General features: G+C 41.4%; 1 protein-coding gene across 2 annotated transcripts in view; it reads right to left on the reverse strand.

The window, feature by feature from the left end:
• Positions 1-14,601: 14,601 nt before the first annotated feature.
• DERA (deoxyribose-phosphate aldolase) overlaps positions 14,602-25,331 on the reverse strand; it is a 45,654-nt gene continuing 34,924 nt past the window's right edge. Inside the window, exons 6-8 of one of the 2 annotated variants that reach the window (XM_031048176.2) lie at positions 21,607-21,719; positions 17,805-17,954; positions 14,602-16,740 (exon numbers count right to left, since the gene is read on the reverse strand). In XM_031048176.2, the coding sequence (XP_030904036.2) occupies positions 16,684-16,740; positions 17,805-17,954; positions 21,607-21,719 (320 nt within the window). In that variant the 3' untranslated portion in view covers positions 14,602-16,683. The remainder of the gene's footprint in view (positions 16,741-17,804; positions 17,955-21,606; positions 21,720-25,331) is intronic. The other variant, XM_005148142.3, reaches the window with a different exon arrangement.

Consider the following 25,331-nt stretch of genomic DNA (forward strand, 5'->3'; position numbering starts at 1 on the left):
AGCATGAGCACTGATCTGTACTCAGAGCAGGAGTAACTGGTTTCTGTTTATCCAAACCTAAATGTAAATATTTCCATAAAGATAAAATTTTAATGTCGGGCTTTATGACAAAGGCTGTTATTTCCAGGCTGCCATTAACAAATCCATGCTGCTGTGGTTTAAATGGAAGATTTTAGAGCCGATTATAAAATGTTGAAATCAGACACAGCTATGAAGACTTGATAATAGCTGAACTGGAGAGAGAAGGTCCTTTCAGGGCTAAAAAAAGCAGACTGAAGGACTGGAAACCAAACATACAAGTGCACAGCCAGTGTCCAGCATGGCAGCACTGTCAGAGCATCATCATCGGTAGCATAACAAGGCTATTCCCCAGCACGTTTCTTTGTGTTAGCACAGGAAATGGATTGTACTGTAACACAGCTCCTTCACAGATACATTTTGGCTGCTTCAGAAATGAATTCATTAATTCTAAATAAACAGAAGTTTAAATAAAAACAGACCGCTCTAGGAGGAAGTAACTGGGACAGTGGGAGAGTGCTGGGGAGGATCAGTAGGCCAGAGAGAAGTCTGGGCATCCAGAGAGGGACAGGATTAAGGTTAGTCCATTATGCTCTTACTAAAATTAGACTCTTCCCATTGTTTTCCTAAATGGGGCGTTTGCATTGTTTTCGATAACACCCCCTCTGATACCCTAAATATATGCTTGGGAAGTAACATGGATTAATTCCTACCAGCCCTCAATATTATCTGTGCCTGGCAGTGCTCCACATTGCAGAGGAGGGGGGTAGCTGACCTCTGCGTGTCGTGTACAGGAGAGCTTGTGGATGAAGTGGGCATAAACAGGTTTGTGTGATTGTTTAGATATGGTATTTGAGTGGCCTCTAATGCATTTTGTCTGCATGGAGCCAGCCCTGGAATATGCCTAAATGGCTCCCCTACTAGGGTGCAACAGGTTTTGACAACCACCGGTGCTCAGAGGAAGAGCAAATATATGATTTAGACCATTGTCCAGGACTTTCTTTCCCAAAGAGAATTTTCACATTGCAGAAATGTTAGGCTGAAGATGATAGGATGCTGACTGCAAAATGTGCTATTCCTATTATTTGACAGTGTAACTACGGCTATTTACCAATCCTAGATTGGCAAACCACAAAGGAGCAAAACTACATGAAAAACTTGGCACGTCTAACATAAAAGTCTGTTCTATCTGAGGCTGTGTTACTATATTTTGAAATCTTATTAAGAAATAATTTAATTGTCCATTGCTGGCCTTAGAGATCAGTGGGCCTGAAACTCTATTTCTTGTTCCCATGTAACCATGCTTCAGAGAATGCTGAAATTCAATAAGAGATAAGGGGTAGTTTCCTTACACAAGTCAAAGAAATCATTTCTGGTGATTTAGTTAGTAGCAATGGTGTGGTCTTCTTGTAATCATACACCTAGCACCGAGGATGAGGTGGGGAAATGAATCTGTAGTGCACCTTTAAAATGAGTGGGTAAATAAACCCCAAATAAATGTTAGACATTTGTTTTCTGCCAAGAATGGAAATTTAAATGAAGAAGAGAATGACAAAAACACTGGAAAAGTAAAAATAACCCTATTCCAATGGACTGTTTTCCTGTCATAGACTAAAGTTAACAGCATGGCATTGTGTAAACATAGAACAAAGGGAGATGCTTTGCCCCATGACCTTTTCAGTAAGAAAAATGTGATTAAAAAGTGCAGCCAGGTCCTTTGATTTTCTTATTTTACTGCCCTTCTCTGAATGCCTTTTATTTGTTATGCTTGCTTCTCCTTACAACCCCCAATTCCTCAGCTCTAGTATTTGGGGGCACATGTGAGCTCTCCAATCAGGCCTTTGCTCTACTTCCTATGGAGTATGCTCCCTCCTCAGACGGGGAGCTCCTCCAGAATAGAAATAGCTAATGATAGTGTGACTACTTGAAAGCCACATGGAGGGAGGAAAGAGATGCTATTCACTTTGGCAGTACAAATAAAGCGAGAGCTTTCTTTCTACAGGCATGTGTGGGAAGGGCAACAACAGAGCAATTACATAGTGGGTGGGAAAGGGGATTTTGTCACTTTGGCAGTGCTGACAGACAGAAATAAACTGCTTCTAGGGGGATAGCAGGGTAAGAACTTGCACATCAAGAGCATAAGCAGAATTAAAATGGGCCCTTAAGGGGATTTATTGAGGGCTTTTTTTTTTCTAAGTGCCTAAGGCCCCTACTATTTCATTGTGTGCAAGCCAAGAGTTAGGAGCAGGGATAGAGTGAGCAAGTTACATCCAAACTGGTAAAAATAGTTTTGACTGAGAGAATATGATTGCAAACCTTATGCAGAGGTTACAGATGTGGAAAAATGGCACATTCAGTATTTGGACCAGTGAGAAAAGGAGTTGTAGTCAAGAAAGGAGCATGGAAGAAACCCCCTTTTCAAACCACTAATGCAGTCCTTTTTCTCTGTTTTGTGTGTAAAACAATGCCATGTATTGGCCATGGTGTTAGAGAGGTACCTGACACATTGCTGGGATGAGGAAGTAAGTTGTTTGAATAAACCTCAATTGGGAAGCATGGGCACTTGAATGCTGACTTTTTCAGCAGATGTAATTGTGCTACTCTTACTTTTGCTTGGTTCTCTGGAATCCCATATTAGTCATATGGAGGCAGAAGGCAAAGTCTGCTCCAGTTTGACTGGAAGAGGGGAGCAAAGCATAGCTGTTCTGTACCCACAACTGTAGGGTGCTTTTGGCCTTCTGCAGGAAAGAAATAACATTACCAGTACAGGTTTCAATAGCAATGGATTGTTGATGTGCACATTCTGGTCATGGAGATGGTTTTGCTTTCTTTACATGTATTTTTCTCTTAAAAATAAAACAGCTTGTGATGTCCACAAACATTGATTGGCATAGACAGTCACAGTGCAACCATTCTGAATTGGAAATAGCAAATTGCTGCAAAAGAAACGTAAGAAATAGGACACGCGGAATACACAGGGACATGTCCATGCACCACAGGTTCATTCCACCCATCTCTGTCCCTTATGACCACTTCAGGGGGAGGCCTCTGATATAGCAAATATAGCAACATCCCTCTCCCTTCCTTTTCCAGAAGTGATGGAGGGAATGTCAGCCTTCTTTTCCAGTGCACAGGGCTGAGTAGCAGCATTTCCCTTCACACATAAAACATATACTGCTATTTTATGGGCTCTAGGTTTCACTCAAGACACCAACAACCAAACTTCAGTGGCTCGTTGTTTAGCGGTGCCAAGACTGGGCAACTCATTACACTCATTTGGTGCAATGTTAGTGCTGTGCTGCCATGCAGTGTGCTACAGCTGAAAGAGATAAGCCTGCCTTCAGCAAGACAGCCTAGAGATTTTTAGATGGCAGATGATTGGTGATGTCACATAGAATTGACAGCTCTTCAGACAAAAGGAAGAAGCTTGACTTAATGAGTGCTATGGGTGGGTGTATAAGCAAAGACTTTGCTAAGAATTATCATTACCTGGGAAAGGCAATTTTCAGCTGAACTGACATTGCAGTAATTAAGGGCCCAACGCAGAGAATCTTGGTCATTATAACTTTTTACATTTCCAAATTGCTTAGTTTAGAATTGCTTATGGTTGAACTGCTACTGACAGCCCCATCACTTTGTGTTCTCAGACAGCTTGATTGGCAAATTGATGAGGACTGTACCACGCAGCCATGGTTCCATCTTGGTGCCAAGAATCACTACCCGGAGTAGAACAACAAGTAGCAACAGCAGCCAGATCAAATCACAATGAATCCACATTTTATGTTCGCTTCTTGATAGTGTATATACATGTTAAAGGGGTCAGAGTGGCAGATTCTTGAAAACCATGGTGTAGGATATCAGTGTATTTTAGTTACTCTAAGTTATCAGTGTATGCTTTCTATGAGACTAGTTAGAATCTACATTGCTGGGCTAATACAGAACTTCCTTTTTCTCTGGTTTTCTTCCTCTGTGCTGACAGCCTCAGGTGGACAACACTGCTCAAGTAATGAACTCTATTTTGTGGCTGTAGGAATCTGTTTCAGAGATACGGGTAAAAGAAACATCTGGCTCTTCTAAGGAGATTGCATCGTGTCTTAAAGCAACTCTGACATCTTGAAAGTGAACCTTCTATGTCCTATCTGCCAGCTGTTTTAATTGTCTTGTAGTCCCAAAGTCAAAGAGACCATGAGAGACAAACCATGTTCTTATTTTAACAATTTAGAAGACTTTGTGCATTATTCTACAAGAACGGAGGCACTGAATCCCTTTTAGCTTTAGGATGTTGGCCTCTTTTTCCCCCCCTGTAAATATGCAATAACTTATAGACTTTGCTTTTGTTCTACTGACTTAGAACTCTTTTTAGTCCCTCTTCCCCTGTACTGTCACTCTCAATTCACAGTTGCTAAGCGTTGCAAGAGCTCAGCAGAGGGACACTCTCATAGTGTGATTTGCAAACTTTGAAATAACACCCACCAGCAGAAGCACCATATGCTATGAAGTTGCACAGTAAACTGACAGCAGTGTTTCATTTGTAATTTGAATTTCCAAAAATGTCAGCATTTTCCACATCAACAAATGCAGTTTGCAGTGCATGGCTCTTCCCTCTGAGTGGACATTAAATTACACTAATTCTGCTTAAATTTCTACTGGTTTTATTAACAACAGCCACGTTAGAATAAATTGATTTTTATTATGGTTAACTTGTGGTTTTGAAACAAAATAAATCTGTGAGTTTTCTGAATGTGTAGCTAAGTCATTGGGCTTATATACTATACAAATGTGTGTGTAGTTTACAGCATGTGGACTTTGTGGCTCTCTGTAACATTGATAATCCAGTGCACCCTCTTTGGTAATAAAATAAAGTACCAAGGAATAGTTTTTTAATCAATCAAAGGCAAACTTCACATAAAACACAAGCTGTTCCCTTTGTGGTTAATTTTCATCCAGCTGCACTTAAGTACAACAGAGCCAGCAGAGAAAACTACTTGGCAATACTTCCTAATTAGGGGACGTTAATTACAGCTAAATACTATACAATTTCTATGTTATAAGAGTTCATCTAAATCAGTGTTATTATGGTACTAAAGGAATTAATAATGATTTCATACTTAGAAGCTGTTGCCAAACTACCCATTAGTTCAGAGTTTAAAATGACTTTACAATGAAATCTCTAAATCTGCATTCCATAAAATGCAGACAATCACACATGGCACTTCTATTGTGTATTAATAACTGTGCCTGATGGCATCCCGTTTTCATGCCGGAGTGTTGATGGGGTGGGAGGGAGGAATAGGCCCTGTGAGACAAGGCGTACATCCTTAGTACATCCTACAGACTGTGAAGTGGGATCTCTCTCAGAGAATGGAGATCAGTCTGTCTGCTGGGAGATTTGATGTGGGTTTCATGGGGTGGAGGACAGGCAGAGCCACTGTCAAAACCACAGATGCCTTGTATGCAAGCAGCTCAGATTCTAACACTGAAATACCAGACTGGATGTGTATAGGGTTGTGAGGTGGGATCACAGCGCCTTGGTTCATGGAGGAACACAACTGGTCCAGGCCACTGTTTCAGACATGCTCCTCCACTTAGGATGGAGCTGATACACCTTAAAATGTCCCTCATTGCATCTACTCATCTTTTTGGTTTAAATACAATGCAATGATTAAATCACTTTTTGCTGCATCTTGCATTTCTAGCAGCATCTGCCTTGCTAAAATTATGGCTTAGCATTTCTAAATCAATCCAAATTAGCAAAGCGGAGGAACATTAACCTACTATGCAGATGGAGAATTTCTCTCAGGTTATTTCTCATTAAATAGGGATCCACATGTGCCTATTACTGTCATAGCAGTCACCGCTCAGCAGCTTTGTCAGTGAAATTAGAAGAGAGATGAAGACCAGACTAGATGCACAGAGCAAACTAACACCTGGTCTGTACAGAGGCAGGGAAGCTATTGGGCTACAAGTCTGCAGTGCCTCAGCACAGGCTTTGCAGACAGGGAGCTTGAATGGCTTCATGCCTTCTTTGTGCTCACTTGGTTTGAGATAGCTCCAGTCCCTTCAGTTTCCCTCAGCCCCATTTGTACACATTACAGTACTCTCCTTGTGCTGCAAGAGCTCATTGGAGCTTATCCCTAAGTGTCCAGCTCCTTTTTATCACATTCTACTCTTCCTGTTCAGCTTGGTGTACGAGGTATGTAGTGTGTAAAGAGACACTTGCACTTGGGGAGGTGGGAGGGGTGTCTGCTTTACAGCTTCATTGGTTTATTTCTGGGAAATGGACAGAAAAAAATTAGTGTTGTTGCAAGGAAATGCTGCCCAATTCATATGTTTTAAAGCAGATCAGGATCAAAGCAAGTTATTGATCTATTAATGACTTGTAATTAACTGGCGATCATTGAATTATACATCCACACTCAGTATCAGCAGCACAACAGACAAACCATGATAAAAGATGCTTATGAAATGTAAATAAACACTTGCAAATTCAAGAAATGGCTTCCATAAATAACCCCAGAAAGTTTTAACCCTATGCCCTTACACCACATCCACCCCATGTCAGTGGGTCTAAGTGAGTGTGGCCCCTAAAAGTCACATTCAGCAAACACATGCAAAGCTTTATAAGACAGCTCCTGAGCTGCTGGCTTTGAAGAGCCAACCTCCAACCATGATACACAAGTTGGTTTGCTGTGCTGCCCCAGGATGGGAACATCAGGAGGGTTAGTAGATAGATGTAAAATTAACTCTAAGAATTCACCTGTGGGAACATATGGAGGAAATACTTTGAGATCAACACAGGGGCCTACAATCACCTACAGAAAACAGGCAATGCTGAGAGATGTGTAAGCCTTTAATGGAAATAACCACCTGTGCAGACCTGTGTTTCATCTATGCACAGACACAGTGACGGTCAGACAAGTTTGTGTCCATGGCCCAGGGTGTTGCTGCCTTGGACCAGCACTAGCTATTGTGCCCATATCCTGGATACACAAGGTATCCAGGTTTTTGTTCATGCCATGGCTGCTGTTCTTTAGCTAGAGTATTCTGCCTGTAAACCACAATCTTCTGCCTTTCAGCTTATAGTGGAAGCAAATTTGTTTAAAAAAAACGTATCTATATTAGCACTAAAATAACATTTTAGTGAAACATTCAGTAATATTTACAAAAGAACTACACTAGCAGATAGTGCTGCATCTTTTACGTATGGAGCAAAGGGCTGACTTGCAACAGACTGCTATTTTGATAAGAATACCTTCTGCTTAGGAACTATTCTTAAGTTTGTTTTTGAAGCGTTATTCCAAATCCATGTTATAAAATGTTTATACACGTACTTAGGAGCATGGTTATGGTATAGCTGTAAAAGGAAAAACCCAAACCACCCCACAACCGGGTGGTTTTCTGCATACTTAAAATGTCAGAATGGATTTGCAGTTCTCTTACCCTTAGGCTGTGCAAAGCTAACCCTCACAAGAGGGGGATGCTGGTAAAGTGCTGGTATTGCCTCCCCCAGTGTGCACCCAGGGTGCTTACTTTTGCACCCTATGTAGTCAAAGGGAGCCCAAGAAATGCAGAGGGAAGCGGAGTGGGTCTGTCACCTTAAGGGTGAGAAAGGAGATGCTCCCGTGGCAATAAAAGCACTCCTAAGTGCACCTCCAATCATAAATCATGTTCAGAACTGCTCCTGGCTTTTTAATTCCTTTCATTTGCAGGATTTATAGCACGCTGATGTGCCAGAATGTTTATTCCATGGGCTGCCCGTCACGTGGTGCCCCATTGGCAAGGCACCAGGCTCTGGTCCGCGTTAATCTAAACCTCTGCAATGATTGTGGTTTGTAACAAATGACTGATAACTGTGTGTAACTCCTGCAGTGGTTAAAGCTAACTTCGGTACAGAGCGCGGGCTGTGGCAGTCAGGTTTTGATGGCTATTTGCCATTCTTCCTTTCTAGTACTGCATCAGTGAAACAAAAAGCTTCTTGTTTGACAATTATTTATGGAGTGTTGCAGTGCTTGATAAGATTTTCATACAGCACTCTGCGAACGGGTATCCTTTTGGATTAGACTGAACTCTCCATTTCAGACCATGGATAAGAGCAACTTGATTTCTTTTCATAGTTTGCAGCTCCAGAAATGCCCATGAATATGTATCGAGTCTTTCAACACTCCTTTGTAACGTCTTTTAGTGAAGACTGTGCAGAATCAGAGAAGTTAAAGACATAGCAGACCCATAGACCATGTAGCCCATCTGCCTCCCCACACAGGCTTGTGCTCTTTGAATGAAGCTGTCTCATATTCAGTTGGTTCCAAACTGAGGGGCTTCTGCTGCTTTCCCGATGTGCTGCCAAACAGCCTCATCTACCTACTTACAGAAAGACTTGCTGGCACTCACCCTAAATTGTCCACTAGCTATTTTTGCCTTGTGCACCTTATATAAACCCATTATTTTGCATCAAACCATTCTCCTTCATTGCTGGAATCCACATGTACCTCCATCAACACACTATTGCATTAGTGACACATAAGGACACTAGCCAGCAACACATTGCAGCAAGTGCTGTGCAAAAACAGAACAAAATAAATCAGTCCCTACCTCATGGCTTAATTGCCCAGATGAATTAAATTTACAATGTGTACGACAAGAAACATGGAATAAAGGAGGGTGAAGCATTTTAAAGTTGCAGAACACTAAGTACTTAGGTTGCCAATGCCACCGTATCTCAACCTTTGTGAATGCTGCTTTCAGTGACATGCTGTTGCCTGCTCTGTCTGTCCATCTCTTTTCCAGCCATACCCCAAATTAAATTCATGGACAAGAGATGAGGTCTGTGAACTGTTTCCTTTGGTCTCCATATTCCTCCTCTCCTGACAAGGCATCGTGTTTCTGGCAGGTTCATTCCCACTCTTCCTGCCCAGATCACCTCACTCCTGTGGTGTAGCTGCCAGTTCTTGCTCCTGGTCTGAGGCACATCTCCCATACTCTTCCTTCCCCTTGCCCTGCTCACACTGGCACTCCCTGTTTCCTCTATTCCTCTAACCTGTGTCAGATTCTTTCTCTCCCTCTGGTGTGCTGTTGGAATTACTCTCCTGCTGGTACCATGCGCTATACTAATGCCATGAAAGGCAGGTGTTGAGGATCAGAACCATTCTGCCCTTTGCCACAGGTTTGTGCTCCGAGATGTGGGAATCCCACAAAGCTCAATTGACAAGGTCTCTAGATGTGGGCTAAAAACCACAGCACACTCAGTATTCTTAATTACCTTTATTTTCTGACTCTTCTTTAGAAGAAATTTCAGTCCAAGCAATTAGCTTGTCAATGCCACAATCAGAGCATAATGGAAAACATAACATTTACAACTGTAAGCGGTAGAGACTCCAAGCTCTGCCTAGAATAAGCCTAGTTTCTAAGGAAGGATTTAAAGCTCTATTTGTGCTTTGCTCATGCACTTCACTTCTATGGAAACATACCCTATTGACCAATTACGCTGTGTTCAAACACACAAGCAGCAATTAACTTACTCATCTGCCTCACCTGTCACACGTGTATTTAAGATTCTGTCCTGGCATCTCTGCATTTCTTAATCTCGTCAGCAAACCCCAAAGCACTGATGTATTCTGAGGAGCTGCGCAGGGTTTTTTCTCTCCCTGTGTTGCACCAGTTTTACATCCCATTGAGTTCAGGAGAGTTATACAGCAGGAAATTAAGCCCAAAGTACAGATACAGGTTTAAATCCAATTCTAAACACTGTAACACACTGCTCTGAGGCCCTCTAATGGACACAATGGCAGGCTCATTCAGCAAAATGAAATGAAATTAATGCTTAACAAAGAAATTTCCTCTGGAGGAGGCAGCTTTGAAAACATGTGCTCAGTTAAGAGCAGACAGGTATTTTCCAGCAGTTGAAGTGACTTTCATTTATGTACCTATTTGTTCATTCAGAGCAGAAGGTAGCTAGTTCTCTTTAGTGAAAAGCAGGGGTTGGGGGCTGAATGAAATCAGATTAGTGAGAAGAAACCTCCTGGAGACATCAGCCTTCCCACCTTGGCTGGGGGTGGCCATTAACACCTATGGACCCTCCCTGAAAATGTGGTGCTAATACAGCCTCATTTGGCTGGAGCCTAACACAATATATTTAACAAGTAGTGTTTGTTGCTAATGTACCCATTTCACCCTGACTGACTGCATGGCGTTGCTTTGGGGTACATCTGCTCCTTCCTCTCTGGCAAATCCTAAACCAGTGTTAACACCAAGATGCCCCTTCTCATGAATGGTTCTGGTCAGGAGGACTCTGCATTGGGATCTGGCATTTCAGGACAAGGTAAGGAAAAGTTTCAGAGGTTGTGAAGATCAGCTTTGCCTTCAGTCTGCTGGGGATGCTCTTTAGGATGCCCTTCTGTCTCAGCTGCCTCTTCTTTAGCATCAGCATTGTAAAGCAATACAAGTCGAGGGAATTTGCCCAAGATAATGGTAGGGGAAAGTAAATGTGATCTCATTGAGCTCTCTGAGTACCCTGGACATTCACACCAGTTAGGTAGCCAAAGATATTTGCCATTTCTGACTCCTCCTGTAAGTTGAGGCACTAGCTACAGACCTGTTCCTTGAGCTTTAACCAGGTCACCTTTCCAACCATGAATTCAGGAGCCATACTGAAGCACATTAAGCAGAAGAGACCCAGGATTATAGTTTTGTACAGAGTGGCACTGGTATTTTTGTACTTGCCATCTCCAAGGATGGGTTTGGTCCAGCTGCTACATAGGGAAAAATGTGTTTTTGTAAACGTTCCTCACTTTGCTGTCAACAAACACCAAAACAGCTCATTTAAAAGTGCTGAAGAAACCAGAATGAAGTCCCTAGTGCCTAGATCAATAGTGCAGGGGCATTACTGGATGATGTGATCCTACCAGATTGCAGGGTTTATTTTGTTATAACATTAGAGGACTCGTCAACCCTGAAGGGACTAAGGGAGGGAAGATGGAGAGGATGAAAACAACTGGATGTGCAGCACCACAGGTTTAAAACTCCAAGTCCCAGGGCTCTTCACACACAGTGCATCTGTTTAACATCCCTGCTGCTTCTGGGTTTCATCCTGAGACTTGCTCCAGCACCGTGTGTTGGAGAGCATCCCCCCTGCACCAGCATTAGGCTTTTCTTAATGTTCAGAGGGAAACAACAAAAGTTCCCCTTTTCCTTTACAGCTCTTTCACTTTCCGCCTAATGAAGGTGGAATATAAAATGTTGAAGGAAAAAGCAGTTTTCCCCCTACAGTAGAATTTCCTTTTCAGTTATTTTTAATCTGACATCTGTTTTAACATGCACTCACACACTACACTTAATTTTCTCCCTCCCTTGTGTTTTATTATTTACCTCCTGTTCCAAAGAGATCACAAAAGATTACACTTCTGTGAAGCAGTAACAGCAATGGTGACGTCTCTTACTTCTCACAACTTCTTCTTTTACCCTTCTGTTTTAACTTTATCTATATCATCCTGTTCCTGCCCTCCCAGAGGCCTCATTACAGTCACTGTCAGATAGGGTGATGGCATTCAGTGGGGTTTGCTGGAACTTTTGTGCTAACTAGAACACAAAGCACTTCTTGTTCAGAGCCTGGATACTCATCCTTTGCTCTGGTTCAGTTCAATGCCTTTAAATAAGGTAGAGAAAAAATCATGCTCTGGGTCAGTCAGCGCCTGTACTTTGAAGAAAGCCCAAGACTCTGCTGAAAGCAGCAGAAAGCAGTGCTGAGACGTGCTTGCTTTCAGCCAGGCTTCTGACATGATGCCAGCTGAATGTTTCATTTCCCCTGGAAATGAAGATAACAACCTTAATCAACTTACGTGTAATTAAATCATGGAAAATACGCTTTCTCCAGCTTGTCCTCAGCTGTTTGCTCAGGTCTGAGCATCAGAGTGGAGGAAAAGAAGTTCTCGATGGACCAATAACCACTACAGACAGTTCTAGCACTGTCTACCCTCAGGGCAGCCTCTGAGGCAGTAAGAGCACACACTGATTCCTGCAGCCAGTGGACACCATGGTAAGCTTTTGGCAGGCTCCTCCATCAGCCTCCTTACTCTCTAGATTGTGACAGTGGCAGGAACCCCTAAGCTGGGGTATCACCAAACCAGCTTGGCCACTGGCCTTGACCCAGACATAGGAAGTGGTTGGCTGGTTTGCTTGTTTGTTTCTAATATATAGGTGAGAACTCATGTAAGTCTTTGGGCCCCCAACAAAAGAGGGACAGGCACCTGCTTGAGGCCATAGGAGGACTGTAAAGATGCTCATCCACTTTGGGGGCTGGTTTTATACAACACTACTGTATGGAGATGATGGTAAACTCCACCAGCTGAGCCTGTAAAGCTCCTTCTACTCCTCCCATGCAGAAAACAAAACATGAAACAACCAACTGTTGTCAATTCCCACACAAACTCCTCAGTTTGTTAATGATCTTTAATATATCTTTTGTTTCCACCTCAGCTAAGGAGGCCATTCTAAGGTGGTGCTTTTACAATTCAGTGTTTTCAAGCACTCCCTATGATTTTGGAGATCCAAAACCGTAATGACTCAAGAAAGCTTTGCTTTCAGACCAGATTTTCTGCAGCTTTCAAGACTTAGCAATCCACAAGATGTCCCCACTGATCAAAACAGAGTCATTTAAAATCACCAGACTCAGAAGGAATGGCTAGAGCATCTTGTTGGCACTCCTTCATTGCATCAATGTTAACTTTCATTGAAGGATATTAAAACAACTTTGTCACACTTCCTCATGCTAAGTGGTTACCATGGGTCCTCAAAGAAGGGGAATGATCTGTCAGTTGTCTAGAACTGAGGAAAGGTCTCTATGGTGTAGCTGGTTGGGACCTGACAGTCTCCCATCACTTGCTTACTCCTGCTTTCAGCGAGTGCAAGGATTCCTCTCTTGATGCTTTTCTTTCTTTCTCCTACCACCTCTTAATTTATCACAGTTCTGGCTTTCTGGGATTTTTAATAAACATGGCAAACCAGTAATTTTGCCTATGGTGTCTTTGAATATTAAGAATTCCCTTATCCTTGGTTGCCCTATTAGATAAGGACTGACCAGGTGGACAACTCTCTCTCATCGGCAGGTTACATCCAGTTAAAGGCAGTTCCTTCCTTCCTTCCACTCCCACCACATGCTATACACAACATTTGGACGTCAGCACTGGTAATTTCAGTGAAAGTTCACCAGGATTTGGATAACACTTACTGTTGTTTTGTGTCTTTTTGCCCCCAGGAGGCAGGAAGCCACAGTTCCAACTGAGCAAAATCAAATTAAAAGCAGATCATTCTTCCTGTCTCAGTAGCATGTGCTATGGTATATAATGTATGTTCCCTGTTTCACAAAGGAAATGAAAGAATGAACTTATATGACTGATGAAATAAAGATATCAGCGTATTACTTGCCCCAGCTGATATGTACACTTCACATATAATTACTATTTAATATCTTTGTTTCCTACAAACCAGGAAAAAAGCTCACCCTCTCTCCCAATTCCCTCTTCTTGTAAATAAGCTGATGCAGAATCTTCTAGATTTGCAGTTTCTACTTTACTTTCTTCTTGAAATTATTCTTCTTTTTCAGAGTAATGTGGTCTATAAAATGAAGCTATTTAAAATCCTAAATGAATAAGTGCTATAAAAATAATAAATTAGTATACAAGACTGACTTGCACAAAACATATGTTACACTCTGAAGTATATTTAGATGGGAGCGCATAATTGCCTGTTCCTTCCCTAATGGCCTGAAGCACAGTGCTAAATCTGAACTTTTCCCAAAGTCTATGCAGTGACAGAGTGCTGCCCCCTCCCTGGATCCTGAGTTCAGGTCCCCATTACTTTCCATAAGCTGCCTGCAGGAGTGACATCCAGCTGCAGCATCCTCGATAAATCTCAACTGCTTCCTAACCATGGGAATTACATAGCAGCAAACAGTGTCAGTGATGGGAAAGGTGGAGGAGAGGGCAGTGCAAGTGTAGGTCAGGGCTAAGGACAGCAAGCCTAGGAGACCATACTGTGAGGGCTTCTATTTCCCCATGGGTGAGGGTGTAGGTGCTGCCATGCTGGCCTCTGACCTGAGCCCAAAACACATGTTAGTCCCTGCATCCCCTGTATTAGGCTCTCTCACAGGCTCAACACTGGCCTTGCCCAGCTTCTCTCCACCTACAGCAGGGGCTCAGAAGTCCCAGTTTAGCTCAGCACTACTCAGGAGCAGTGGTCTCCAGTCCTGCCTCTACCTCCAGGGTGGACCTTGGACCTGTGCTGTTGGTATCTATCTCCTGTATGGGCTCCCTGGCCATGCCTTGTGATATGTCTCCACCGCAGTCCACACTGCTCCTGATGGGAGCCCCAGCCCAGGTTCATCTCCTCCTGTTGCCCAGGGAGGTCAACAGACCAACACCTGGCCGGTACCAGCAGCTTCTGTAGAAGCGAGAGACAAGGCTCTGGGTCACACTGGGCATCCACAAACAGAATGAATACAACTCACTTGAGTCAGATAGAAGTTAACAAGCAGTCACTCCATAACACTGAGCCTCCTGCTTATTCCTCAAACAAGACACACCAAAACCAGGATCATCTTTACTTGAATGTCTTTACAGAGTCTATTATTTTTACATATTTATTCCTTTTGCCCCCAAAATTAAAAGTTTCAACAGAAAAATGTTTAAATGACTCTCCAATCCAGCTTCTCCCAAAACGCTGGCTGGCTTGGATTTGTACAGTGTTTCACACTCGTGTGTTTGCAAGGGGTAGCAGCTATCTTTGACTTTTCAGGAAGCTGAACCTTTCCCTCTGCAAATGGAGCTTGCTCCCTCTAAAGCAAAGTAACCAGCAGCAGCCTATTTTGATGTGCACATCAGAATGAAGGGTGGCTGTCAACAGAAATATAAGCAATTCCCCTTAGCAAGTTCATTAATTGACACGTAGTTCCTGTTGAAACAGTGAGGTTGTTCTCAGAGGTATTCATGTTGAGTAGTTAGGTGGCAAAGTTGTACCTGCATTAATCTTAAGGAGCTACAGAGAGTCCTTCACCTAAAAACTAAAGCATCTCCAAAAATGGCTTGTATCTTCAGCCTAAATGTCCAAAAGACAACCAACAACAATCAAATGTACTCTGCAAGTGAATCTCTCTGCTATGGAAGTACTGAAATACACTCTAACGTTTATGTGGCTAGAGTGAAACAGCAGCAAAATCCAATGTGTGGTTGCTGTGAGGGCAGAGGGTCAACCTGGTAAACACCTGGTGGGAGCTGACTCCATAAAACAGGCTCTGTATTTCTGCAAGCTCAGCAGTATTTTCCCCTAAATACGCAAACAGGCACTGGGTTTTTCCTTCAGGAAACTGGCAGGAAAATCAGCAGTAGAGCACCACTGATTCAGGTGGTATAGCCAGATAAATAACTGAGTTATTATCTTTATGAAGTACAGATCTCTTTGCAATAAATGTACCTTTGTAGCTTGATTTACAGCAAAATCCTCCTTCTCTTACTTCCCTGATGAGACCTACTTAAGTCAGTGAGACTAGTCATGATGATAAGATAATTAAGTTTTTAGTACAATTCTGGTTAGTGAGCAGAATGCAGCTCCGAAGTAATGAATCTACTAGCTGTAGTCTGATATTCAAAAGGTGTTGATAATTTCAGTACTATTCTTAATGTGCTCTGAGAAAAGTCCTTTCTATATTAAAGCTATAAACCCTGTATAGGATAAAATTCAAATCACCCTTTAAATTAAAAGATCGCTTTTAGAATGACCAAGGTGAAGCCAGCACAGCAGTGACACCTGCACAATGACAGTCAAACCCCCCTACATTAAGATGCAAAGATTTGCATGAATGTGTTTTAAAATGACAGGAGACAGGAATAGGAGCTTCTAAGCAAGTTAGACTAAAATTTAAGAGTGAAATGCCTAAAAATAGGCCCATGAATGCATAGTTAGGCACCTATATAAGGCTGCTTGATTTTCAGTTGTTCTGATCACCCAGAGCTCCCATTAACTACAGGAGCAACTGTGGATACTCAGCTGTTCTGGAAATCAAGCCACCTTTATTCAAGGGTCTAAATATGGATGTCTGTGCCCAAGTTTGGGGGGAAAAATGCCAAAAAAGAAAAAAAAAGGTTTTCTTTTGCTGCAGAGGCATTTTATAAAAGGAAGTAATAGCCAAGTTTCATTTCCTCAGGTTACAATGCTTGAAAGTGAATCAACATAACAATTAATAGTGCAACACATTTGTGGCAGAAGGTTTTGTCTGAGGTGAATGGAAAGCTGTTCCAAGAACTGTAGCTCTTAATTAGTAATCTGATATATTCCACAGATATTTCATATTCTGTGACTGCAAAGTGTTACCAGGCCACCTACATCTTTTTCATAGTATTTCAGTGTTGACATTAATAAGCTTTTCAGGCTGGTCTGAGGAAGACTTTGCAAGATTAACTTTGCAAATCTGTAAGTATTAACTATTTAACTATTTCAGAATTACCATTTTTCTGCTTTTGGATCAAGTACAAGCAGCAGAGGAGCATATTTTTATATGCTATAAAATATGAAGAAGGGAGAATTAGTCTTTTAATTTTATCACATGCACTTGGTTGTCAGAAAACTTGTGAATGTTGTTTGCTTAAAGACCTCTTTTGTAATCCTGAGTTGATTTTGTGTCTAAGCCATTGCCAGGTCATGCTGAAGTGGATAAGAGCCAGTCACAAGGTAGAAAATCTGCAAGAAAAAAGGAAATTTATGATGGAATTATATATGTCTATGAATCTGAAAATGTCAAAGAAGTAACAAATTAAAGGCATGTCAGATGAAGATGATGGATATTTGTTTGTGCCTATGTGTGTGTGTGCATAAAATATGATGGAGTATACCTTTATATACTTGTTCATAGGATCTGAACTAAGGGCTCTTACTGCTTTAAAAAGAAAAGAAAAAAGCAATGATTTTTTGCTGGAAAAGAACGAAAAAAGCAATGACTCTTTTTGCTTTTAACTAAGCTTTCAAAAAGAGCAAGGTGAAAGATACTGCTTTACTCTCACTGTGATCAGATTTTGACCATTTCAGCATCATTTAATGATATTAAAAGTATCCAAAATTGCTTATGCTCTTCTCAACTATGTTGTATCCTTCGGGGTTGATACCCTGAGCCAGTGAAGTAGGTCGTGGGCAGACAGGTCAGAACCTTTCTGCCCACCAGGAACTACACGTTGCCACTGCACCTCATACACTGTTTTCCTGGCAGGAAACACAGCCACCAGCCTGCACAGAAATAAAAGCAATTAGCAAAATGAGGCTTTGTGGGAGGCAATTGCTTGTCTTCCCCAGGAAATAATCAATATGTAGAAACTTCTCTATCAGCAGTACCGTATGTAGGGTGAGACGTGACTTCCTCCACAGCATGGAAATACATTGTGAGCAGTTGCAGCACAAAGGGCTGGTGAGGTATCTTGAGGGTCAGCTGAACTGGCACCAGCTAACAGTGCAGGGGAGGGCACTACCATGCATTTGCAAAAGGCACTGCAATTGTACAAACTGAGCCTCTTTGCTCATTGCACTACAAACCCGGACAGGGCAATTGGCAGGTGCTGGAATATGTCTGTAAGGACAAGCCAGATTTAAAGAAACAGTGGACTGGAAGTGAAACTGTCTTCAATAATGAATTAGATGTACATTCTATTATCTTTTAAACGGCACTAAAAAGCATATTCTGCAATAACAGTAAGCCAGCACATTTAGAAAGATTAGTTTTTCCTCCATCAAGCTGAAAACCATTAAAAACTAACCTGTTTCTCAATGTCTTCCAGCAAACTACTGGCACCCAAGCGAAAGAGCTCTGGTGTTAGCCATTCCACTCCCAGTTCCTCCTTCACCAGCATAAGCCAAGTAATAGCTTCTTGTGCCATCCGAATGCCCCCAGCAGGTTTAAATCCAACCTTTATACAGCAAAAAGAAGTGCAATACACATTTTCATTCATCAGCAACCCCAGAAGAGCAATCAGCACTGGTACACCTGCAGTCTCAAAGTGCCTGTGGTGTATGTAACAACTCAGTAAGTACCTGCCTGCAAACAGTATCAGCTCCAGACTAGTGCTGAGAGCTATCAAGCTTCAGCCATCACTGTGAAAGATAACATTTGCATCACGAGGCATGGCAACTGAGGGAGTAATGCTTGTGACCCCAGTGCACCTTCTAAGAAGGTGGGTTTGAGGTCTAATGGGAGTACTTAGCCAACAGCACATATTAAGCCAGAGGGATTTAGGCAGCACCTGGGATACCTGTGTATCACTACTTGCCCATGTTGTAAACTGAATCCAAATCTATAACAACAAATATACGTACAATATACTAATGATGCTGAAATAAAGCATGTGAGGCAGCTGACTCATGCAGAGAGTGGTGAGAGATGGTTGTTCTTTATAAGCAGACTGTGCACCAAATAATACATGATTGGGATGTACATTCAAACCTATCAGAGGTTTAAGTCTCACTAACATTTTCCAAATGGAATTAAATTAGGTCTGACTTTACAAAAAACTGAAAGTTTTGAGTTTCACAGGAACTGCAAAACTTCCCTCCCAACATACTCTGGATAAGCCTTCAGTCACTTGATGTGAGAGAAATGTCATATTTGGTCAGGGGAACTGCCATGTAAGTAGAGACACACATGTCAAGAAAAACATAACTTTGAGCTAAAGACTCTTGTGAGTCCCTTGATCAAGCTGCTGTGCAGAGGCACACTGAGGTGACATGGCATGAACCCCTAGCACCAGTCTTTTGGTTAGCTGTAATTTAAACAAATCTCATTCTGAGACAGAGCCTGTGACATGCACCTATCAAACCCCTCGTCACAAATTGTCACTTGCTTTAGCTAAAAGGTTGGCCTGTAGCAGCTTGCTAACCTCTGGGAAAACCAGGAGAGCTGGGAGAATTGTTTCTGCAGTAACAAAATGCAGTAATTACACCTAAACAATCTGTACAGTAGCACACGATTCTGTCTACATTTCCTTCTGCCATAAACCTTTACCTTCCATACTTCTTCCTGGCAGCTGCCTTCTGCAAGGATTATCATTCTGATTTCTGCATGTTTGCTCCTGAAACCTCACTGCATTGAGGATTTCTTTGTACCTTATGGATGTAACAGTGGAATCTAAAAGTATCTGTTTTTAAATGTGTTTGGTAGTTTTTGTTATAGTGATTTCAGGACAAACAAACATAGGATAAATCCTTCTCTCACTCTGAAGCATTGTGATAACAGCGTATTTCCAGTAAGATTGTAAAGAACAATAACAGGAAAAGCTTGATAAACCCAAAGCATGAAGACTGGTGTTTTTTGGTGGATGGATGGCTGGAGAGATGGACGCATGCATGCATGAGTGTATGCATACATCTGTTCACGTTAGGTTTCCAAAAGGAATTTAAACCACGGCAACTGGAAAAGCATCTTCTAGACAATAAATTAAAATAGTGGGAATGTGTTTTCCTTCAGGAAGAGAAATCCTAATGAAATTCAAATTTAGATTTCTTGCTAGAAATCAAATATTACAGGTCTTTGAGATTAATCTGTCAAAACAACCCCATCCCAACTAAACCAGAGTTAGTAAGAGAATTAAAAACACCATGCAGAATTCCTTCTTTTTTAGCAAATTCTGAAAGCTCTTTACAAAAAAGCTTACAAAGACAAGCCTGTCCTCCATTTACCAGCCCTCCAAACAGCACATCTGACTGCCATAAAAAGGTAGAAAGGAAGGGGGGTTGGAGTTTAATTCAAGAGCAGTACAAAGTCCAGCTACCACTTTCCTGCTGTTTCACAGCATTTCATTATTTTGCTTAATAAGTTCATCTCCTCAAGAATTTTCTCTTCAGCTTATATTATTAAAAGTAATAAGTTTTTCTGGACTGGGGGTTTTCCCAACAGAAAAACCAATTTATGTATGTCCTTCAATAATGACAGGAAAAGATTATCTCCCATTATATTACACACTTTTCATATCACCACCACAGCTTATCAGTCAATAAATGTTACTCTGCAACTTGTTCCTTTCCTTGAAGAAGTTTAATTTCTGTATTAACCTGTTTTTCCAAGCCAACGCCTTGGTAGAAAGCATCCCTACAGCTGTAAAATTAGTTTGTTAAAGAAACCATTTAGAAATGTCCTGTCAGTGATAATATTGTCTTCAGTTAATAAAAGCACATAAAGTCAGTTTACATCTAATTCTCTGACACATACATGCACACAGGCATAAGCACTCATTCTTAATAACACATTTTAAACCATGAATGCATCCTTTTAAAGCAAAAGGTGAATTCAACATTTATATCCAATTATAGGTACAAAGCTGTGTTAACGCAGCAGAGCCCAACCTCTGGCACACAGCTCCTATAAGCAGTACCAGTGCCGAGGTGAGTCACCCAGTCCCAGGGATCTGCCTCAAGTTGGGAGCAGTGGTGATGATGTTCCTGTAGAAGCAAGGTTATCCAAGCTGCTCAAGTCGTGGTGTGTCAGAGGGAGAGGTGAGCTAGCGAAGGGAGGAGTGAGAACAGCCCAGGGATCACAATGGCCTCATTCAGATGACCACAGAGAGCAGATGGATGCATGTCTAATTTGTTGTCCTCTAGCTCCAACAGCCCCTGAAGCCATCTCAGCTCCTATCCCACTCCCATCCCATGTCCTAACATCGTATCTTTGAAAGGCCACTTCCAGAAGGAGCTGGAGAGAATATGTGTATCTTTAGTTAGAGATATGATCTTCTTTCCTGAGGCTGCACGTGAAGACCAAGCCTGCTGCTGAACATCAGCACCAGATCTAACTGGCAGTCCCCACTTGCATGTAGATAAAGAAAGTGAGAGGTGGCTTAAGGCTTCCTGAATAACCTCCTTTCTCACTGCTCCAGCACAAGCATGGATGCATGGATAGCTCATCACTGGCTCTGCCATACTTTCTCCCCTTCTCCTTGCATCCACTGACCTCATTTGACATTGACATGACAGATAAATGTCACAGACCAGGACATAATGTTTTTCTGACCCCAGTCCCTCCCTCCCTCCATCCCACACAACAGGCTCCAACTGGATCTGCCTTTTTGTCCCTTTGGAAAGTCCCTTTGGCAGGGGAGGAAAGAATAGAATTTATCTCTTGGGTTGCCAGAACAAAGTCAGAACATACAGTTGTGTACACTGGACAGACTCTCAGGGGCTATAAATTTGTATAGCTCCACTGAGGTTTATGGGAGTATGTCAATCACTATCAGCTGGAGATAACCATTTAAATACCTTAAATGGTGAAACAAAATTCAAACCCAAATGCAGCAGGGGATGCATCGAGATAGCATGAGCTTTTAGGGAATGAAGTGACAGTTATTCCAGGGAGGAAACCCAAAAGTGCCTTTTGGGTTTGTTTTCTTAAACACTAGAATAATAGGAAATCAAATGAGACATACAAGACAGAAGCCCCATTACCTATGGCTCCTATAACCACAGAAGCTAATATATGTGGATTTATATGTTCTGCATTTTGAAACCATTATAGTCTTATTTCCTTCTGAATGAGCCTGTTTAGTTAATTTCTATAAAGGTAGTAAGAATTACCTTGTAGCCAGTTTGCCAGTAGAATTCTTTAATGGCTCGCATCATGACTACTCCAACTGGAAAGGTCGCATTTTCCACCTCCTTCCCTGTAGATGTCTTAATAAAATCAGAACCTGAAAAGAAGTAAAAAGCTTTATGGTACTTTTAGAACAAGAGGCATTTCACACATATGTAGTTCATGCCCTCCATATATGATCTTATGCATCACAGCAATTATGAAGCATTCCTTTACACATACATCCCTGTGGTGACAGTGCTAACCTTGCAGTTGTGGAGGCTGGAGTGGGAGGATGATACCCATCTGGTTTCACAGCAAGCCAGCCATTCCAGTGGCTAAATGAACATCCAAGCTCTTAATTCTTTGCTCTATCTATCAGATTAACAGTCTCTTCAGAACAGTCCAATATAATATATGTTTCTGTACGGACACTCAATATATGTGTATATTTGCATGAACAGGAATGTGTCTAACTACAACAATGGAAATTATTTCCTCTGAATAAATTCTGCATTAAATCAACTTTGTAGTATTTCCTCAAGGATCTTTCTGAATAGAATATATAGGGTTTTAATTAAATCTTGCATCTATTTAGTCTCACATTTGACAGTCTAGTATTGTATCTCCTGCAGCTGTTTAAAGTGAAAGGAATCCCCTGTGTATTTATGAAACCAGCTGTGTAATTCCGTAAACAGGGTAAAAACTCTCTTACACATTTGCAATTGTAACACTGCAAATTACTATACTTAAACCCATAGTCTGATATAATGCAGTATTAAGATCAAAACATCTTTGTTATTTAAAAGAGAGTTAACCTTGGCTTATTTTTCCTGGCTTCTCACTTGTGAACAGTAGTCTCCACTACCTGTCCTGAATACTTGCATAGTATCCTTGTGTATCCTTGTTGCTCTGGGTTGGCCTAAAAGGAATTCTTCAGCACAGTATAACAAAAAGGTTAAAAAGTGAACCAAAACACCTGCCTTGCACTGTACGATCCTGCACTGACGCAATACAATGACAAAACTCCTTTAATTGCATTAGGGCACACTTCATCCCTGGGAACCTACTTCTTAGGAAAGATGTACTGTGGGATCATTAATTATCAAAAGTAATCGGGAGAAGAGGGATAATTCAACCATCGTGTAGTAGTGCATCATCCACTTAAGGCAATTGGAACTGCATCTGCTTCCACTTCAGCTTTGGCTTAGGGTCCATTTTGTCTCTTATTTGAATGATGATACCTCTACAGCATTCCCTAGAGTAAGCGAGGGAAGTTTCACTACTGGCTCAAAGTAAAGAGTTGCCTAGACTACACTGATGGTGTGCTGCAGCACACTCCAGAGACCCGCCTTCCTGATGACACTGCCAACTGGCAAACAGCTAGGTTTCAGCCTTGATGGTATTAAGACAAAGCCACGTTCCTGTGCCCTGTGATTTAAACACAAATGGTATCACTAACATTGTGTCTTGTAAGAGCACAGCTTTCTCTGTAGGCTTCCTGTCTAGGCCCACTGGTGATTAAACTGCACCCTCTTGTGACAGTTTCCATTCCAGAGAGAAACAATTTGTTGTGGAAAAAGTTCTAACTCCAGAGAATGTGCAGTGCACAAAAGAGGCAATTAATAGTTGATTGAGCTTTGCAAAGAATGGAGCACAGAGACGATCGCGTTACATATTTCAGAGCTACTCCCTTCCAGAGAGACGCTATGGACATCTGATAGTCACATTAAAACAAGTAACAGTGGAAGTGAAACTTCAACATCGCCAAATTACATTTTTAATTTCCCTTTCGAAATGTAGCACTTAAAAGTCCTTCAGTGCAATACTTCCCTTTTTCTAGTATAAGGTAAGTCAAAGCTTTTATAAGTCTTATAATTACAAGTCTCTATGGTACAGTTTCATTAAAAACTTTCATTAAACAACAGCTGCCCTTGTATATGGTCTTCTAATCAATTTGGTCAAACAGAATGACTTCTAATCAGCTGTTGATAAAAATAGAAGATGAAATTTTAATTCTAATAGATTAACTACAAACTCAAGATAGTCTTCAAAATCCATCTAGCTCTATTCTCCAGTGGATTTAACGACTATTCAGCAACTCATTACTAAATAGAACAAGATGAACATTTTCCAGTTCATTAAAGAAATGTACTATGTATTTTTGCATTGTCCTCATGATTCGTTACAGGGAGTCTTAATTACAAGATAATGGATAATGGTTATTAAATGCAGACTCCAGTAATGAAGCTCTATTCATTTGCGAGCCTCAGAGACTGCAAAGAGGGGAAAATAAAATTACTAGCTTCAAAAGATTAACGGATCAAATTATTATTCAATTTTGAAAATCTCATTCAGACTTCATAGAAACAAGAAGAGATTAAAAACTTGTATTAGTACAAAAGTAGCGCATTTATATATTTATTTTTAAATAATATCTTAAGGCTATTACCAGAGTAATCAGCTTTAGATATGATTATTAGACAAACATACAGCCAATTTAGTAGCATCCTCTAACAATGAAAACAATACATTTTTATTTCCTGAACAAATTCTATTTATGACACAAGAGCTTGCTAGCAGGGCTGCATGCATCCTCTTACAGAAGACAGAAGATGCATGCTAGAAGAGCACAGTGAAATGGAAGGTGCTATTGATGTTCAGATTTCAGGAATGAAAAGGGGGTATTAAAAAATAAGGCCCCTGACATAAGAGCACCTCATTAAGTAGGCTTTATGCCAACCTTAGAACAATAGGGGATCTTCACCAATTCCATTTCTTATTCAAGTTTTCAAAAACAAGTCTAAGGAATGAAGTTCAGCAGGAGTTTCATCTGGAAACTGATAATTCAGAAACTGACTTTTATCACCCATCTTCTCTTCTTTTTAACGTAAACAATAAAAAAATCAAGGCTAATATTCAAACACATGGTGGATGGCTTTCCCCTTCCCTAGAGCAGGTTACATGACTCAATGGAACATTAAATCAAAGACTTAAAAAGAGTTCTTCAGGGTAGGTTTCTGGGCTCAGTGAGCCTGGAGAAGGCCACACTTTCTATTTTTTCCAGTGTGTAACTGCAACAGTACACTGCCTTTCAAGGCAGCAAGTCATTTAAGACTCATTGAATCAGTAAAGAGTGGTGACATCAAAGCCTTCTTCTAACACAGCAGCATTACATGCCTGTTTTAGGTGAACTTGCTGACAACCTAGTAACACACCTGTGTGTCATACATTACACACCACAGCACGGCAAGCACAAACTGCATCGGTTTAACCAGAGATAGAAATCCACATAAGCCTTAAGTGTGAACAGAGGCTCTCTCTGCTCATTGCAGGGGGGTTAGACCAGATGACCTCTGAAGTCCCTTCCAACCCAAACTATTCTATGATTTTAATATATTAAATTCTGTCTTCCCTCGTGCTTTCAACCCCCATGTACACACAACCCTCAGCCACTGCACTTCACCAAAGATCACTCACTGCACAGTGACAAGAAAATCAGTGTCTTCATAGCATGCTGGCTGAGTCCATACCTAGAGGTCAAGATGAAGTCCATTATGTTATTCCTGTTCTAGATACTCACACAGCCTTATTTATGGTAGCAGACTTGTAACACTGAGGTATGCAGAAGCTGAGTGACTTGCCCAGGGCCTCTCAGCAAGCATTTGACAGAGCAGGGATTGAATGCCTGGGTCTCCCAAATGCCATGACTGGCCCACCATACTGCTAT

The sequence above is a fragment of the Melopsittacus undulatus genome, chromosome 5, assembly GCF_012275295.1.
Source record: "Melopsittacus undulatus isolate bMelUnd1 chromosome 5, bMelUnd1.mat.Z, whole genome shotgun sequence".
NCBI classification, from domain to species: Eukaryota; Metazoa; Chordata; class Aves; order Psittaciformes; family Psittaculidae; genus Melopsittacus; species Melopsittacus undulatus.